The sequence below is a fragment of the Eubalaena glacialis genome, chromosome 17 (assembly GCF_028564815.1).
Source record: "Eubalaena glacialis isolate mEubGla1 chromosome 17, mEubGla1.1.hap2.+ XY, whole genome shotgun sequence".
In the NCBI taxonomy this organism is placed as follows: domain Eukaryota; kingdom Metazoa; phylum Chordata; class Mammalia; order Artiodactyla; family Balaenidae; genus Eubalaena; species Eubalaena glacialis.
The window spans coordinates 78,479,302-78,497,384 of record NC_083732.1 but is presented as its reverse complement, the minus strand read 5'-3'; the positions used below and the strand labels follow the sequence as shown (position 1 = coordinate 78,497,384).

Below are 18,083 nucleotides of genomic sequence, written 5' to 3'. Positions count from 1 at the left end.
CCTGTCCGTGAAATGCTCACTCGGTGAGGAAATAAATCATCTGCATTTTTGTTACATCTCATCAGGGAGCTCAGAACAGCCATCTCCGTTGGTGTCATGCCCCCTGTGGTCCAGCACCGTGAACTACACTCCGTGGTTTCTCTCTCATGATATGCTCGTGCCCATCTAGTGACGTAGGTACTGTTATTCCTATTTTAAAGATGAGGGAACTGAGGCTCAGTAGAAAAAGCAGTGTCATCAAAACTCACACCCGCTGGTCGGTGGTACAACTGGAATTCAAAACCAGGCTTGTCTGGCTCCAAAATCTGCACCCTGATCATCCTCTGTGATGAATGGTTGTAGGCTTACCGGGGGTGCGGAGAGACCGAGTCTGGCTTGGGAAGAATTCTCAGAAATTGACTTTGGAGAGACCCTTTGAAGGTTACAAAGGAATTTACCCCAAGTGGGAGGGGGTAGGTGTTGCAGGGAGAAGGAACAGAGGGGGCAAAGTTACAGAGGCGTAAAAACACACAGTGTCTTTGGAGCGTGGCCAGAGGGGAGGGTTAAATGAGGACACTGGACATAGGAGCTATGGCTGTCGGGCCACAGCCCCTGACGTGATGGCTTGTCTGTGTGACAGAGTGGGCGGCCCCGGGCAGAGCTGGGAGCTCTTGCAGCCTTTATGGTCTCGTATTCAGTCTCACGCCTAATAGGGTTAAGAATCACTGGTTTGGGGTGTTTTCTACCTGGAACAGAAATTAGCAGATGCAACAGCTTATTCCCCTAATATAGAACTTTCTTTGACATTTTGATTGTTAGGGCCCATTTAAATCTGAAAGTGTGAGATTTGAGCACCATGCTGAAGAGAAATGCCTGCCTTAAAGGAAGTCTCAGCTCGAAGGATGTCGTGAGAGGCTGCCAAAGAAGTCCTTCATTGTTAAGTTACAGACTCGTGGAAATATACGGATGGTTAGGAGGGGTGTCTTAGTAAAATAAATCTATATTTGAAAGTCTTTGGCCCTGGTAGCACCAGCTGAGCTTGTTTCTTCTCGTATGTGTGTCCTGAAGTTGAAGTCCTGTCCGGGAGCGCCCACCTTAGCGCTCTCCCAGCTGCTGCCTGTCCCGTAGGTTCGTGGGACTGGGATTGGAGGGGCGAGTGTGGTGGTTGAACGCAGGCCCTGGAGGGGCGCTGCCTGGCTTTATATCCCAGCCCTGGCCCTTACCCGCTGCTTGACCTTGACCTTTGCTTTACTTCTTTGTTCTTATAAAATGGAAGGCACTTATATTGTGTATCTCATAGACGTAACGACTAGGGGGTACCTAGCACAGTACCTCACTCATAGTAAGTGTTCAATACACAGTAGCTGCTATTACCAATGTTGCTATTGGCGCGTCACGATGGGTAATGAAAAGCGCGTGCATTTGTGTACAGGACCGCTAGGTACATCGTGCGACCGTGTGACCTGTGGCCGTTGGGTCACTTAACCCTGTCTCCTCATCTTTAAAATGAGGACGGGGCCGGCTCCCCCTGCTGGGAGGAGGGAGGGCGTGGGCGCCTCTGCACAGTGGGCATTGGTCTGGGTGCTCGCTCGGCCCGCCCCCTTCACCTCCCGCTTCAGCCAGCCCGTCAGTGCCACCCGGGCGGCATTGCGGGCATCCAGGCAGGGGAGGGGGCTCTGCAGAAAGAGGAGCACTTGGGGTGTCCAGGGCAGTCGCTGGAAGGGCGAGCAGGCGAGGAAAGGGAGCAGCACCCCAGAGATGGCCGTGCCCTGCAGGTTCCTGGGGTCCCTCCTGGGTGCCTGGCGCTTGGGCTCCTCCCCGTGCGGAACGGGTCACAGAAGAGCCCACTTTGATTCTGGCCAGTCTCTCTGTCTCTCCTCGACAAGCCCGTGGATTTGGTCTTGCTGCTCCCCTGTTGAAGGTGTTTCACTGTTCAGGGTCCGTGTCCCCCAGAGAGGACTTTCCGTGCCCCTCTGACCAGTTCACTTTATTTACTTATTTATTTATTTTAATAAATTTATTTATTTTATTTATTTATTTTTGGCTGCGTTGGGTCTTCGTTGCTGTACACAGGCTTTCTCTAGTTGCGGCGAGCGGGGGCTACTCTTCCTTGCGGTGTGCGTGCTTCTCATTGCGGTGGCTTCTCTTGTTGCGGAGCACAGGCTCTAGGCGCACGGGCTTCAGTAGTTGTGGCTTGCAGGCTCTAGAGCGCAGGCTCAGTAGTTGTGGTGCACGAGCTTAGTTGCTCCGCGGCATGTGGGATCTTCCCAGACCAGGGCTCGAACCCGTGTCCTCTGCATTGGCAGGCGGATTCTCAACCACTGTGCCACCAGGGAAGCCCATGACCAGTTCACTTTAGATGCTATTTCCTTCTCCTCGTTTCACAGCACCCAACCCTGTCAGCATCTGTCTCACCCCATGTTATCAGTATCGGTCGTGCCTGTGCCCCTCACAGGTGGGATGACATACTCTGAAAGAACAGTGAGGTTTAACTTGCCTTTGTGCCTCCTGCTCCATGTTCATGCCTTGCACATAGTAGATGCTTAATAAACATTCATGTTTGAACGAATGATTAGTAAATAAGTGACTGAGGGCCTTGCCCAGCAGATGGCCGGTCACCACCACCCTGCTGAATAATGGTGTGTACACACACACACACACACACACACACCCCCAGTGGTTCCCAGTGGTGGTCCCCTGGCGTGGGAATCTGTGGTGAACTTGAAGGCTTACTCTGCTTCCCCTTGCCACCAAGCTAAGGACAAGATTCTGAGCCTACAGGACATCCCCCAAGTCCTGTGACCTTGGAGGCCTTGCCAGGGAGCAGACCACTTATCTTTTTTAAACATTTAATAGGAACAAAAACATTGTCAAGACCCAAACCGGTTTGTTGTAATGTTAGAAATGTGTACTGTTCTAGCTTGACGCTTTTGACTTCCTTTCTGGACCCTGAGGGTGGCCTGCCTGCCTATTCCTATGTCCCCACATTCCATTCCCTGTTGGAAAATGTGGCTTTTCACATTTGATCTTCCCCCTAGGTAACGACGTGGGTCCGTCATCATCAAGCAAGACCGCTAACAAGTTCGAGGGCCTGTCCCAGCAGTCGAGGTGAGCCATCTCCGCACGTGCTCGCTTGGCAGGCTCACAGTCGCCGTGGGCAGAGTTACAGAATTGGGTTTTAGGGGCCATCTGCTCAAGGTGTGGCCTGCCAGCTGGCGCTGATCATGCTGAGAGCCTGAGTACTTCCCCTCGGTTTGCAAACGCCCCTTGGCGGACAGTTCTCGACAAGCAGGGTCTGCAGACCTTGTTTTAGGGGAGCACCACTCTCCACATCCAGGTTCCTGGCGTGAATGGACCCCCCCCTCCCCGAGGATCGCAGAGTCTGCCAGAATGAGTTCTTATTTTCAATTTTTTAATTTAGTCATTTTGTTTTGTTACTTTCTCTCTTGGCTCCATTTTACAGACTTGGGAATAAAAAGATAAATTTCAGGGAAATCCAATAGCCTAGAGATTTTCAAACATAAAAATATGACTCTTGCCAAATTCCCTGTCTGTAAGACTTTTTTAAGCTAGGCTAAAAGGGGGGGGCGTGGTGTCCCTTTCTCTGCTCCTCCACTGAAATGAGATACTTTGGAAGGTCTTCTGTGGGCAGCATCTACCCAGTCCCAGCGCAGAGGGTTTTCTCGAGAAGTGTGACCCAGATAAGGACACAAGGAGCCGCTTCCCAGAGCTTGTCAAAGCTAAAAAACGAAGTCCTCATTTCTTTTAATGCCACTATCTCGTTTAGTCTTTATGACCCTGTGAGGCAGCCTGGTCACTGCTGCCTTCAGTTTTATATGAGGACATGGACCCCAGGAGTTTAAGTGGTAGCAGATGCAGAGCTGGACTTACCCCGGGGGTTCTCAGATGCCACGTTCCACAGCCTCCCCTTCCTCTCGCCATGCCTGCCCCTCCACTCAGCCCTTCCCCACCTTGCCCTGGGGGGCTCTAAACCGCAGGACAGGTGGTCTCCTTCCAGAGGAAGGAGAGTCTGACGCAGAGAAAGTGCCCACAAAATGTTTTTTACGTGGAATCAACCCCCCACATGTACCCGCACACACGTGTACCCGCACACATACATGTACACGCGCGCGCATATACGCGTACACGCACACACATATACATGTACACGCACACACATATACATGTACACGCACATGTATATACATGTACACACACACGTGCACACGGCCTCACCAGCAACATAGGAAGAAGCCTGGGTCCACGCACACACAGTGTCGACCCCAGGTCTCCCATGTGAGGCATTTCTGAGCCTCTGGCTTGGCCTCAGTACGCTGGTCAGGAAACCGTTGAACTTACGTCCGGGATGGGCAGGTGTGCGTCCCTGTGAAGATGCTGAGGCCAAAACACACACTCCAGCAATGTTCAGAGCAAAGCCCTCTCACGTTTACTCTTTCCAGTGTGGCTTCATCTCAACAACCTGATCCTCCAGTAACCCAGAGACCTTAGGATTTCTAAGGAGCCGAGGAAAGAGCAGTTAAGATCAAGGGTGATTTGTCGGCCAGGATGGAAGATGCTTGCATTTCATCTTTTTTATTGGACTCTTGTTTTCTTTTTGGTTGGTTTGCCTTTTCCTGTCCTTTTAAATGCAGTTAGGCTAGAAAGAAGGGGGGAAAGCCAGTTCTTAGGCCACCAGAGGACAGAAAAGGATAAATGAGGTAATAAAAGGGGCTCTTGGCAGATACAAGTCCAGCACTTGGATGCTATTGCTGTTTGGGTCTGCAGTGCTCCCGGTGTCCTCTGGGAATAGATAGAGCCTCTTGTTAAAGGAAAAGTGCGTTCCAACTGAGAGATGCCACCTGCAGCGCTGGCATTTCGGTGGTGGCAGGGGTGTGAGGAGTCACATGATGTCAAACAACACAGGGCGGCTTCTGTGCCAGGGGCCTGCTTCCCCGGGCTTTCTTCCTCTGCTCGTTTACAAGTCACCCAAAAGGAGGAAAAGCTCAGGGAAAGTCTGGAGGCCTGAGACCCACGCTGTTTGCTCTGGTGCAGAGAGAGACAACATAAGGGCTCTGGAGTCAAACAGCTGGGTGTGAATATCCAGCTCCACCACTGACCAGCCTCGGTACCTTCTGCCGGTCACTGAAGCTGCACGGGCTCCCGTTTCCTCTTGTGAAAACGGAGGTGACAAGAGTTATGTTTTGGGGTCGCATGAGTTGAGTTACTTCTGTGCAGTGCACTGGGGGCACGACCTGCAGTGTGCCAGGCGCTTTCATAAACGCTGTTACCTCTGGGGAAAGGTTTCAAGAAGAGGAGGAATTAGGCTCTATCATTCAGAGGGTTGGTTGTTTCGTGACTTTCCCTCTTGACTCCATTTTGCAGACTTGGGAATAAGAAGATAATCCTCAGGGAAATCCAGGCAAACTTTGAATTAGGGAAAGTAGACTATAATCTTTTGTTAGAGAAATTATGAAAGACTTTTTAGATAATTCTGTAAACTCCTGTGACTTCCTTGAGTAATATATATCACTGTTGATTTTATAGCACTTTGAGATCCTAAATGACTCTTATTTATTAATTAGCACCGGTTCTGCAAAGACTGCCCTTGGCCCAAGAGTTCTTCCTAAACTACCTCAGAAAGGTAAGATTTATCTTTTTCATATTTGCATGTAATTAGAGTGTCACTATACTCTCCAAGGGGACAGGGGCGTCTGTCTCTTTTGTTCCCTGCTCTATCTCAGATGCCTAGAGCAGTAGCTGGTATGTAGTAGATGTGTATTTCATATTTGTTCAATGAAGAAAAATATTTATAGGCTCAAATTTTGTGATTAGCAAAACACCAAACTCTTCCTTAAAAAACACCGTGCTTTTTCAGAAGACACATCATTGGTATCCCCAGGTGCCATTTCTTCTCTTGCAAATATGATCAGAGAGACCTAGGAACCAGTACTAGCTCTGCCACTTTCTAGCTGTGTGGCCAGGGCAGAGGACTCCGAAGCTTCACTAAGCCTCAGATTCCTCACCTGTCAGTGGGGCTAGGACACCTGCTTCACCAGGTTTTGTAAGGACGAAATGAGATGATGCTTCAGAAAGGCTGGATTTTGCTGACCGGCATCCCCATGTGGTCATTTAACATGTTCCTCTGTCCTCTGTGTTTCCTAGCAATTGAAAGTTGGATCAAGAGACCCGATCAGATACAAGTTCAGGCTTTGCACAACTCCTTCCTGGGTTGTGGTGCGTTCTTCAATTGAGGGGGACGTGCCACCTGATTGTCTCTCTTTGAGTGAAGTTCCCAGCTGCTGATACTCAAAGCCAAGATCCATTCACATATCCTCTGTTAAGACCACTCCACAAGGCCGTCGGCGGGTGGTCAAGCTCAGCCCACCTGCATGCAGCCTTTGGCCCGGCTGGTCACTCTCTCTGCACTTGGCCTATGGACACCGTCCTGTTCTTAGGGCACTGACAGTCCCTGCTCCCCTCCTGTGCTGGGCCCTCCTCGTGTCCTCAGCCTCTAGAGGTTGGCTCGGCCATGGTCACTTCTCTTGTGAATATGCCCTCATTCCCTGGGGAACCCACCCTGGCATCTCCACATTATCCACCCAGCCCAAGAATCCCTCTATAATCTAAACTCACACACACCAGCCTCTGTAATATCTCTGCTCTATCACATGTCTAATAGGCTGCTCAGCTTAAGATTTTGAATACACTTCTGACCCCACCCCCCTAGACTTGTTTTTCCCACAGTGTCCCTATCTGTTACAGGCGCTATTGTCCAGGTCCAAGTGTTTGGGCCTTAAAACCTAAGAAGGAAGCTTAACTCCTTCCATCCTGCCATGCCCCACATCCAGCGTTTCCACACGTACTGTTGGTTCTCCCTTCGATGTGTCCTAACATCCAGGCACTTCTTCCCATGTCCCGCACTCTCACCGCGGTCCACGGGACCATCATCTCTTGTCTGGACTCTTGCAGCCTCCTACCTGGTCTGCCTGCCTCTGCCCTGGCCCTGCAGTCTTTCCTCAACAGAAGAGCCAGGGCAATCCATGTTAAATCAGTCACTCCTGTCCCATCCATCCAGTGGTTCCCTCTCTCACCCAAAAAAAAGGCAGAGTCCCCGGATGTGTTTCTGAGCCTCCTGGGCTGGAGACAGAGGGCGTCTGTGACGTTGAGAGGGACGGGGCTGCAGCTCCTTCTCCTGCCTGCCCCCCTCCCCCCAAGCACCTGCCACCAGCTGGCACTTTCACATGGACTGTCCTGGCCACATCTCACTCTTTTTCCCTCCCAAACATCACCCATTTTTGAAATCCTTCGGGCGCCTTTTAAAAGGCTTAATTAAAGCCTTCTCAACTGGGGACAGACTGCTGCACAGAGCCATTTGTTTAAGGAGTTTTAAAAGGCAATAGTATAGAAACCTCAGGGGATCTTTCAACCTGAACAGAGTCACCATAGTTCTGCACTGTGATACAGCTACCTGGTCCCTTACATTCTTCCACAGTTGTCATCATAATGAAACTACAGTTTTGCATCCTGGGTTTTTCCACTTAGCATTTCGACGTACATATTTTTTCAGGTGTCCGCGAGCTCTTCGTGAATGTCGTTAGGCTTGCGCTCTTCCACTGAGTGGGTGCCATCCTCTGCCCGGCACTCCCTTTGGTGGAAATGTGGGCTTGGGAGTGTGCGAGCTCTTTCCTCCCCTTCCTTCTCCTCCTCCTCCTCCTGTTACGTCCTTTGAGTCCATTCTCGGGAACGAACCATATTTGCTTGTCTGTCCATCAGAGTTAAGAGTGCAGTTCAGAAAGGACTTTTAATTAGAGAGGGGAAAACCCAAAATCAGCTTGGAAATAAAATAGCCAGAGATTGGGCAGGCTTCCTTGGAGGAGAAACTGTCTCTTTCTTATTTATTTGTATTATAAAAGTAATATATATTCATCCCAGAAGATTTTAAAAATACAGATAAGCATAAAGAAGAAAATACAAACCACCTGAAGTCTCACCACCCAGGATAAACAGTTTGATCTATCCTTTCAGTCTTTTTCCTATGCTTTTTTTTACGTCGCTATGTAAGCTGATTTTTATCACATAATAAATCAAGAACCCTTTCCATGACATAAATTACACTCTTACTGGCTGCATAGTACTCCGTTGTCTGATACCAGGACATATTAAGCAGTCTGTCCTATTCCACATTCACCCGGTTCACAGTTTTTTCACTATAAACAGTGCCATGCTGAACACCTCAACACAGGCATGTCAGTGCCTGTCTTTGATCCCTTTTTAGGACAGATTCCTAGAATCAGAGTTGCATGTTTGGATCGTCCAGCACTTACTCACAGTTTCTGTTTCCCCAGAAGTGTGGCTCAGAGCTAGGCTTTCCAGCCCCACTGCCTCAGGGAATCCCCCAGCTTCTCCCCCATCACTGCCTCAGACTTTTGTTTACCACAGTATCTGACTTCCAAGAGAGGAATCTGATGGGCCTGCTGTCAGTTTCTGAGCCGAGCCACATTGGCTGAAGCTCATGGGCCAGCCTGGGAGCAGGGTGTCCTTGAATTTGATTTCCTTAGGAAGGGACGTGGCTGGGCAGGCTGCAGGCAGAAACAGCTGCAGTACAGCTTGTGACAATTTACAATACTGGGGTTTGTCTTTCTTTTTTAAAAAATAAAATTTTAAGAATATCTTTCTGAATTTTATATTTCTAGAATAAAATTTGGCTAGTTTGGCTCACTCAGTGTGGCTTAGTCAGCTGTGTCCTCATTGAGCACATACTATGTGCTTGGTGAATCCTGGCCTCAAGGAACCTTGTCTAGCAGTAATGATGATATTCTGATAGACCTAGAGCCTGCCAGGTGCTGTTGGCAAATTCTTTAGATATGTCAACTCATGTTTTAGAGATGAGGAAGGTGAGGCACAGAGAGGTCGTGTAATTTGCTCACGGTCACACAGCTAGTAAGTAAGTGGTGAAGCCTGATTTGGAGACGTGTCCTTAGTGTCCTAAGTTCTACTGGATAGAGCTGTGCAAAGGTTTCAACAGACTACAGAATTTCCAATCCATGGAGTACCACGCAGCCATTAAAGAGAAGGAAGAGGAACTGACTTAGAAATTCTCCCAAACATATTAAATGGGGAAAAAACAAAGTTGCAAACAGTGTATGTATTGTAATGCCATTTATGGGTTTTAAAAAGTAATTCACACACCCATGTATGTGCACCACTCAAATGGAACAGAGGTTACCTCAGAGGGGTGGTGCGTGGGCGTGGTGAGGGAGGAACCTTTTCCCTCTTACATAGTGCATGAATCATATAAAATGTGGGGAATTAATAATATTGTACATTATGATACTGCTATAGGATGGAATAGACTGCAACATTAAGAATATATGCTCACTGGGCTTCCCTGGTGGTCCAGTGGATAAGACTCTGTGCTTCGAATGCAGCGGACCCGGGTTCCACCCCTGATCAGGGAACTAGATCCCACACGTCGCAACTAAGAGTCCACATGCCACGACTAAAGATCCCGCATGCTGCAACTAAGACCCAGTGCAGCCAAATACATAAATAAATAAATATTTTAGCTATATATATGCTACTAACAAAGAATTTTTATTAACACAGGAAATACTCTTGCTAAAACAGTATATAGATAAAAGCAGATAAATGTTTTATCTATGAAGAATACATAGAAAAGTCCACAAGGAAATTACATCAAAGTATTTTAAATGTCTACATTTAGGCAGGAGGCTTATGGAAAACTTTTCCTTTAGCTCTATACTTTTCAGTTTTCTGTAATCTGTATTATGTTTATAGTTGTGTTTTTTTTTTTTTTTAATTATTATTCTGGATTAGTTTGGATGTCCTGTTCATAAACTGTAGCATAAAATCACCCATTGTAAGGTGGATGCCTCCCAGGCTTCCGACTTTCACCTTTTTCAAAGCAGGCCATCCGTGCACCTGCATCCAGAGCACTCCCTCGGGGTTGGTTCTCCTCCATGTGACCGTGACAGAGGAAGGCAGTGCTGATCCTCTCACGTCCCTGTCCAGTGACCCCTCCTCTCTGTGTTGTTTCCCGCAGTGGCACTAAGGAAAACAGAGACCAGCCATCATCTCTCCCTCGACAAAGCCAACATCCCGCCCGAACTCTTCCAGAAGTCATCACAGTTAGCAGAGTTACCGCAGAAGCCGCCACCCGGAGACCTGCCCCCGAAGCCCACGGAACTGGCTCCCAAACCCCCAATCGGAGACTTGCCACCTAAGCCGGGAGACCTGCCCCCCAAGCCGCAGCTTGCAGACTTGCCTCCCAAGCCGCAGGTGAAGGACCTGCCGCCCAAGCCGCAGCTGGGAGACCTGCTGGCGAAACCCCAGGCAGCAGACGCCTCTCCCAAGGCCCAGCCGCCCCCAGAGCTCGTCCCCAAGTCACACCCGGCCGATCTCTCCCCAAATATCCCGAAGCAGGCGTCCGAGGACTCCAACGACCTCACGCCCACCCTGCCGGAGACGCCCGTGCCGCTGCCCAGGAAGATCAACACGGTGGGTGGGCGCCCGTCTCACCCAGCCGGCCCAGCTCGGGCATCCTGGGGGCGTGGAGCCTGGGGATCGGGACCGGGCTGTGGACCCCGCAGACAGACCTCAGGACCTGCGTTCCCTGTGACCATGGGGGCTTGGCCACTTAATTACGTGCCCTGAGCGTAGGTTTCCTTATATGCAGATCAGAGCTAGGACAGTGCCCGAGTTCATGGGTGATGAAACGCAGTGACAGATGAGCAGCGCCCAGTAACACTCAGCAAGTGGTCACTCTTGCCTCGGATCCTTGAGGAGGAGACCTTTCCTTTTCCAAGGTCACAGGAAAGCGGTCTTCCTCTCAAGGTTCCGAGCACCTCGCTCCTCTGCTTCTCACGGCATCTTCCTGGAGGAATTGGGCGCAAAGCCCCAAAAGACTTGCACCAACACAGAATTTGGTTTGAAGTCTCCCATTCCATCATTGTGCTGAAATGCTTTCTGCTCTAGGATATAGCCATTTTACTTTAATGTAAACATGCTTTTCACCCCCGCTGCCCGCCCCAAAATGTTTTTTTGGAAAAACGGAGCTCTGGGAAGATGCACGTGTGCTGTCTGTCCTGCCCGTGGCCGCACCCTCACAGGGTCACGAGCCCCCGGGTTAAGGAGCACAGTTAGTGGGGTACTAAAAGCCTCTACTCACATCTTACTATAAAAAACCAACGTTGCAATAAAAGTGTGTCACGTCAGTACTAAAGGAAAAGTGAGACGAGTAAAATCCATCCTCCGCTGGGTGGGAGACCATACACACGGTCATCAGTGGGTGCTTGCTCTTCTCCAGGGCAGGCTCCCGAGACGCCCGAGCGCCACGCGTGGCCTTGACGTGCGCATACTTCCAGTCTGTGCTGCTGCACGCTTTACTGTTCATCTCACGTAATCCTCCCTGTCGTAAGCGGCCACACACAGCTTGCTCACAGAGTCAGAGCTGAGAAGACTTAGGATCTCTACTGGCCACAGCTCCGCCGGCCTCTCAGACCCCACCAGCTCCAGCACAGCCTGGGGAGAGGGCTGCAGAAGCCAGCGGGTCGTCAGGGTGACTGACCGAGGGAGAAACCAGCAGACAGAGAGGAAAAGCACTTGACCCAAAACTTTTAGAGACACAGCTTGCTTTTTTTCTTCCTAATTATTTAATAAGCTGGGCACCAGAAACATCCTTTAGAAGGTCATTTCCCTATTTCCATCTTCCTGATTGCAAAGAACTGGAAATCCAACAAATAAAAGCCCGAGTCAAAATGGGTCAGAAGCTAAAACGTTTTGGGGAACTGCCTGGCATCCTCCCCGCCCCAGGCTGCCCTGCCCTGCCCTGTTTAACCAGCGTGTGCTGACTCAGCGCTTTGCACGAGGGGCTGAGAAATGTGTTTATGCCGCACGTTCCGTGTGCAGAAGCTGCACGTCCTGCTTTACAGCATGTTTCCCTAAACCATTTTTAGACTCTGCTGTCATCTCTGCAAGCCGCCGTGGGGTGGGGAAGGGCAGAGCCCTTTGCAGTTTTGGGGGAAGCTGGATTTTGGTCCCTGCCCATGATGTTTGCTGTCCGATGGAAGTCATCGGGTGCTGCCTGCTCGCTCACACTGGGCTCTGCCCTGCTGCTCAGGGCGGAGGGGCTGTCGTGTCTGGAGGGCACCCAAGCCTCGGGGCGCCTGCCCACAAGCCTCCCCCCTTTCACCGAGGAGAAACTGAGGCTTAGGGAGGTTAACTCACTCGCCCAAGGTCAGTGTGTCTTTCTTTCCCTTCGGTCTGTCCTGTGAGCTAAAACCCTGTTTCTTTCTTGAAGGGGAAAAGTAAGGTGAGGCGAGTGAAGACCATCTATGACTGCCAGGCAGACAATGACGACGAGCTGACCTTCCTGGAGGGCGAAGTGATCGTGGTCACCGGGGAGGAGGACCAGGAGTGGTGGGTACGTACCAGTCATGAGGACAAGAGCGCCCCGGGGCCTGCCAGTTCCGCCTCTTAACCAGCGGCCAGAGCTTTGAAACCGGGTCAGGAGAATTCACCTTCGCACGTGCTTTAGCCTTATCACACCACAACCTGTAAGCTTTAGATGTTTTCTGGTTTTCCAGCCAAACTCTGCTCAAGCCCTGCCCTTCACCACTGTGCGTCCTCCTTCCCGAGTTCCATCCTTTATCCCGCCTGCAGTTCTCTTTCTGTCAAGTGGGGCATGATCCCTGCTTCACGTGACTTTAGAAGATTAAATGAGAATATCTAGGACAACTCCTTTTCCGTGAAAACCTGCTGCCCAGGTGTCAGGAAGGAAAGGCATCCCTGTCCTCCCACCGTGTCCCTTGAAAGTGCCCCGGTTCTCGGTGGCTGCAGGGGCGGCTGACATGTCCACAGCTGTCTAGGTTGCGGCCGGAGGGAGCCTCCAGTGGGCCCTGCCAGGCAGAGGTGCAGCGGGCAGAAGCCTCCTATGCTTTTCCTAGTCGATCATTTCCCGACCCCAGCGTGGAAATTCTTCTTCCTTGGCAGCCTGAGCCCCTCCTGCCCATAGGGTCCCGGCTCTGTCTGCCGAGAAAGGGACCTGTGGTTCACAGCTGAGCCAGCAGAGCCTGCTGATGCCCAGGAACTTGTGCACGTCCACACACACACATACACACGCATGCACACACGTGTACTTTTGGCTTCCCCTCCTTTGGGCCCAGACAGTGACTTCAGATTCTTGGCCACAGCCATGGGGATTTTGCTTGGACTGCAACAGTGGTTCAGCCAGGGGCAGTTTTGCCCTCCAGGCACATATGGCAACATCTGGAAACATTTTAATTATCAGGACCTGGGCAGGGTGGGTGCTTCCTGCTTCTGGTGGGTAGAAGCCAAGGCTTCTGCTAAGCATCCTACAGTGTTTGGAATAGCTCCCACCCCAGAGAGCCATCTGGCCCCAATGTCGGGAGTACTGAGGTTGAGGAACCCTAGACTTTCTCCCTCTCTCTCTCTGACCTGGGAGTCTGGCAGCTTAGATTCTTGAGAAGGATGTGGGCCCTAAAGGCCCAAGGTGACTCACTCTGAGGCCCTGGATAAAGCATGTCCTTTCAGTAAGCCTCAGTTTCCTCCTCTGGAAAGTGGGGCATGAGTCTAAGAACTCATGTGCACGACACCAGTTAAGACCCCGTGAGATGGGTCGGCCAGGCCTTACTCCACTCTCCAGAAGGGAAGCTGGTGGACAGTGGCCCGGGTGACCGCCCAAGGCCACAGTCCCGGTAAACGAAGGCAGCAGCCCTGGGCTGACACACAGCTCCTGCTCCAGCCACCCTCTGTGCAGCAGGCACTTCATGCCGGGAAATGAGAGCGAGCCTGGCCACCCCACCCATCTCTCCCCGTAATTGTCATGTGAAGCCAGCGTGCGTGTCGGTATTCTTTTTCCTCATAGGATTCTCTTTAATGCAGTTAATGCTGGTGTAACTGAAGTTATTAGGAACTTTTGTCAGGTAACCATGGCTTACAGGTTTAGGCAGCAGACGACCAAACGGCCATAAAACTTGCCCTCGTCCATCTCAAACTTTCACAGTGTCCTTCCCCCGCACAGCAGCCAGGAAGCAGGTTCTCGGTACACAGAGGCCCTTCCATATACATAATCGTTAGTGTAATCTCTCAACAAGCTGAGAAATACGGGGGTTTTAGCCCCGCTTTACAGACAGGAGGCTTAGCACGGTTTGCCTGAGGTCGCCCAGCAGGAAAGGTGGCCAGACAGCCTGGTTGAGCGCGTGGCTGAAGCTGCAGCCTGGGCGAGACCGTAGCAGGTCACCCCCGTCTCTGGGCCGCTGTCCCTTTTGTGTATAAAGTGCGGGGTCACGGGACTGTACCTCCCGGGGCTGTCTGCGGGTGCAGTGATCCACGTGAACGTGGTCCTCCCCCGTGTGGTGCTTTCGTGTTGTGTCTCACCGTGGCCTGCATCCCGCCGGGGTCCGGGCCAACTCCGGGGGCTCTGACCCACCGGCCACCTCCAGCCTGACACCTCTCCTTTCTCCCTGCAGATTGGGCACATCGAAGGGCAGCCCGAGAGGAAGGGGGTCTTTCCGGTGTCCTTTGTCCACATCCTGTCTGACTAGCAAAAAGCAGAACCTTCAGACTGTCTGCACCTGTCATGCAAGACTGCTGCGTCCACGTGGCCCTGTGCTCACCGTGTATATAGCTGCTGTCACTGAGGGGGAGGCTCCCAGAGGGGCCGCCGCGGGAGGGGAACATAGCGTGTGTTGTAAATACCCTGTGGTCTCTGCCTTCGCCAGTATTAGGGTAGCCTTGGGACCCGGTGCGCCTTACTGGTTTGCCAAAGCCGTCCTTGACATCTAGCACTTACATCTCTCTCTATGCTGTTTTCCAAGCCAACAAACAAAAACAGGAATATAGGAACTGCTGGCTTTGCAAATAGAAGTGGTCTCCAGCAACTGTTGAAGGGCATAGAGTTGCCTCTCTGTTCCTGACAATACAGTATTCTCCATTGTGTTACTGAAAATGCACCATTAGCAAAGAGGTGGGTTCTGTTTTCCAGGTGAAACTTTCGGCTCCATGACAGACCAGCCTGTAGTTATCTGTGTACACAGTTTACAGCTACAAAAGCCGACCTTGGTATTTATTACAGAAAAGTGCTCAGTTAAATGTAAGTGTTATTCCTTCAGCAAAATATTCACTGACCCATAACCTTGGGTGGCATTTTGCAGTGCCCAAAGCCTCGTGCAAGTTTAGACAAGTGGGTTTACACTGTCTTAAGAGGATGAGTACCCGCCCCTGAGATATTACCTCATTATGCAAAAATAACATATCCTTCATGACTATTTTCACAGAAGTTTAAGATATCTGATGAAGTTCAACTTTCAGGAACCAAGGACTGCCAGAAAATATTAGCCTCTACATTATGCATGCATTTAGAAGCTTACCTGAAATCTGCCTTTTATAAAGGAATAGTATGGATAAGTTGAACTGTGCATTTTTTAAACTTGATTGCCATTAAAGGAGAGATTATAAGGTTGCAACAATATTTGTTTCCAGTCAGTCATTTGGCTTTCTCAAGAGTATGCATTTACATATCACATTATGAATTAGCATCCTTCAAATGTGTTAACGCCCCCAATGTGTCCATTTTAAAGTCTTTTCTGAGTTTTGTTCTTGATAAATTTAAACTTTCAAAAGATTATTCAAGAAGATGACAAATTCAAAAGTCAGTTCTGCACATCATTTATCCCCCCCTGCAGAATCCAGGTGCTGAAACCATCCTTCTCTTTTTCCATTTTCTTTACTAAGCCCCAATCATAGATAAGTTTTCCAATCTCCAGCTCCGTTCAGTAGACACGTTACCTTCGAGTCAATTCATGGCCACGTTCTTGAACGCTGCTGTGAATTGCACTGTGAAACACGCTCTTTCTGCCGGGACTCTCTGCCCCTCTCGGTTTTCTTCTCACCCCAGCTGTGTTCATCAGACCATTAAGAATATCGTGAGTTTTTCAGTCTTTTACGTCAGTCTGAATTTTGGGAAAGGATACAGTCATTTCACTCCACAGTCAGTGGGGCTGCTCTCTGATTCCGAGGCTCGTGTGTCGTTCTGGCGTTAAGTTCGCTTAAACTGCTGTGTTGGCAACAGCACAGAAAACTAATATTTTTAAGCAGATAATCTTGGCGATGAGTAAGAAATGTTCATTTCACAGAAGCACAACTCCCAACCAAACCCTTAGGGGAAGCCTTCTTTAATAGAGTCTAGAGTCAGTGCTCAGTGAATATTAATTTAGTTCTGCTTAAGTGATTACTATGAAAACTTTGAATAGCCACCTAATCAATAAACCTTGCATGACAAACCTGCAACATATCAGCTGTTATTGGAAAGTGATTTTAAGCAATTGCTTCCTCAGCGTCATGGCACACGTGAACCCCACACAGAACAAGACACCGGGAGCCGGCCGACGTGCTGGTGTACATGGCTGACAGTGTTCACAGCCTCAGTGTTTAAGCCACATGGGTGTCAGGCCAGGAAGTCACTGTCTGAAGTTATTTAGTGTCCCAGTTCATTCATTTGTACTTCTTAAGTTGTATTGAAGCACCATTCATTTTTGTGGCCTACAGTATTTTCAACTGATCTCAAAATAAACTGGCTTTTTAAAAAAACACAAAAGGTAGATGTCTAAAATTACATGGAGTCAATGTCTATTTTTTTCCCCTTTTGGAGTGACTTTTACACAAATGCCTTTTTTTTTTTTTTAACACTTCGGGTTTTGTTTTGTTTCTTTTCTTCTGGTTTTGTTTTTGTTTTCCATCAGGAATTTGAGTTCTCTCTAACCCAGCTTACTGTGGGACATAGGAAAACTAGGTATAAGTACCTTTGGCGACCTTGGTTGAGTTTGAATCTGGTATTGTTCTTAAACTCAGTGAGCCACTATCTGCAATTTTGTACATGATATAGAGTATTTTGAAGGTATGGAACCTATGGAAAAAATAGCTAATTAGTTATTTCTCCCCCCCCAGAGGGGAAAGTTATGTTCTGCAAATAGTGTGTGTCTTATTTTACTGTTGAACAGCAATTGCTATTTATTTTTTTATTGCCTAGAACTTTCAACATGTTGTATAGGAATCCCATAGCGCCACGAGTTAAATTCCGAATTCCCATCTGGGTGTTACGCTCAAACATCAGTACACTCGTCATTTCACATGTATTTAATGTGACAGTTTTCAAGTACTGTATGTGTTAATTTCTACTTTTTTTAATATTTAAAATTGCTTTTAAATAAACATATTCTCAGTTGATCCCAAACATCTGACATCAGGCCATTTTGTGAGTTGTCCACTACTCTTCTGATTGGAGGAAATCAAAACTTCACTTGGCTGTGCTTTTGGGGGGGTGCTGTAGGTAACAAGTCATTCAACTTCTACATTAAAGCTCACTTTGGTTAAATAATGTGCTTCCCTCTCCTCGGCTTAACGAACCATGGACCTCAATGTTTTGGTTTTCCCTCCCTCCCGCCCCCCACCCCGCCCTGCCCAATTCCCACTCCCACCTCCAGGCACCCATCCTGCAGTCATGAAGATTACATGTTGATGCACTAAAAGCTCTTGGATGGTACCCAGCACAGACCAAGCGCTGTACATGCACTTCTGTCATGTTGCTGTCACCGCTGGTGCCACTGCACTGTAGCAGACCCAGGTCCAGGCACCGGGCCAGCGTTATCTCATCTCGCCCTCCCAGCATCACAGAGCTTGACAGGAGGCTCAGGAAGATCCATTACCGCGCAGCGGCCATGGGGGTCCGGGTGAGTGATTCTGGCTCCAAGGCCATCCTCAGAATTTCCACCACATGGGAGATGGTCAGCATCATGACATTCTAGCCAGGGAAACGCAGCCGTGGAAAGCTGACCGAGACCATGGCGTTGAAGATTCCGAAGTGTTGGTCTCAGCATTTCTTTTGTCTCCTTTCGTGAAAGTTGGTAGATCTTAACACCTGTTCACACACCTCGGCAAGATAAACTCTACAGACCAACCTGTGGGGAAAATGGGGTTCGGCACGGAAGCCAGTGACTTTCCATCGGGATGTATCTGGGAGAGGTGACCATAATTACCTGGGTGTTTCAAGCCATAATTACCTGGAT

At 49.5% G+C, this 18,083-nt stretch overlaps 1 protein-coding gene across 2 annotated transcripts in view; it reads left to right on the top strand.

Annotated features, from left to right (window-relative positions):
- Positions 1–17,128, top strand: part of ASAP1 (ArfGAP with SH3 domain, ankyrin repeat and PH domain 1) — a 356,837-nt gene extending 339,709 nt beyond the window's left edge. For both annotated transcript variants that reach the window (XM_061171342.1, XM_061171343.1), the window contains 5 exons: positions 3,018–3,087; positions 5,562–5,620; positions 10,043–10,497; positions 12,299–12,421; positions 14,490–17,128. In XM_061171342.1, coding sequence (XP_061027325.1) covers positions 3,018–3,087; positions 5,562–5,620; positions 10,043–10,497; positions 12,299–12,421; positions 14,490–14,564 — 782 coding nt within the window. In that variant the 3' untranslated portion in view covers positions 14,565–17,128. The remainder of the gene's footprint in view (positions 1–3,017; positions 3,088–5,561; positions 5,621–10,042; positions 10,498–12,298; positions 12,422–14,489) is intronic.
- The last annotated feature ends 955 nt before the right edge of the window (positions 17,129–18,083 follow it).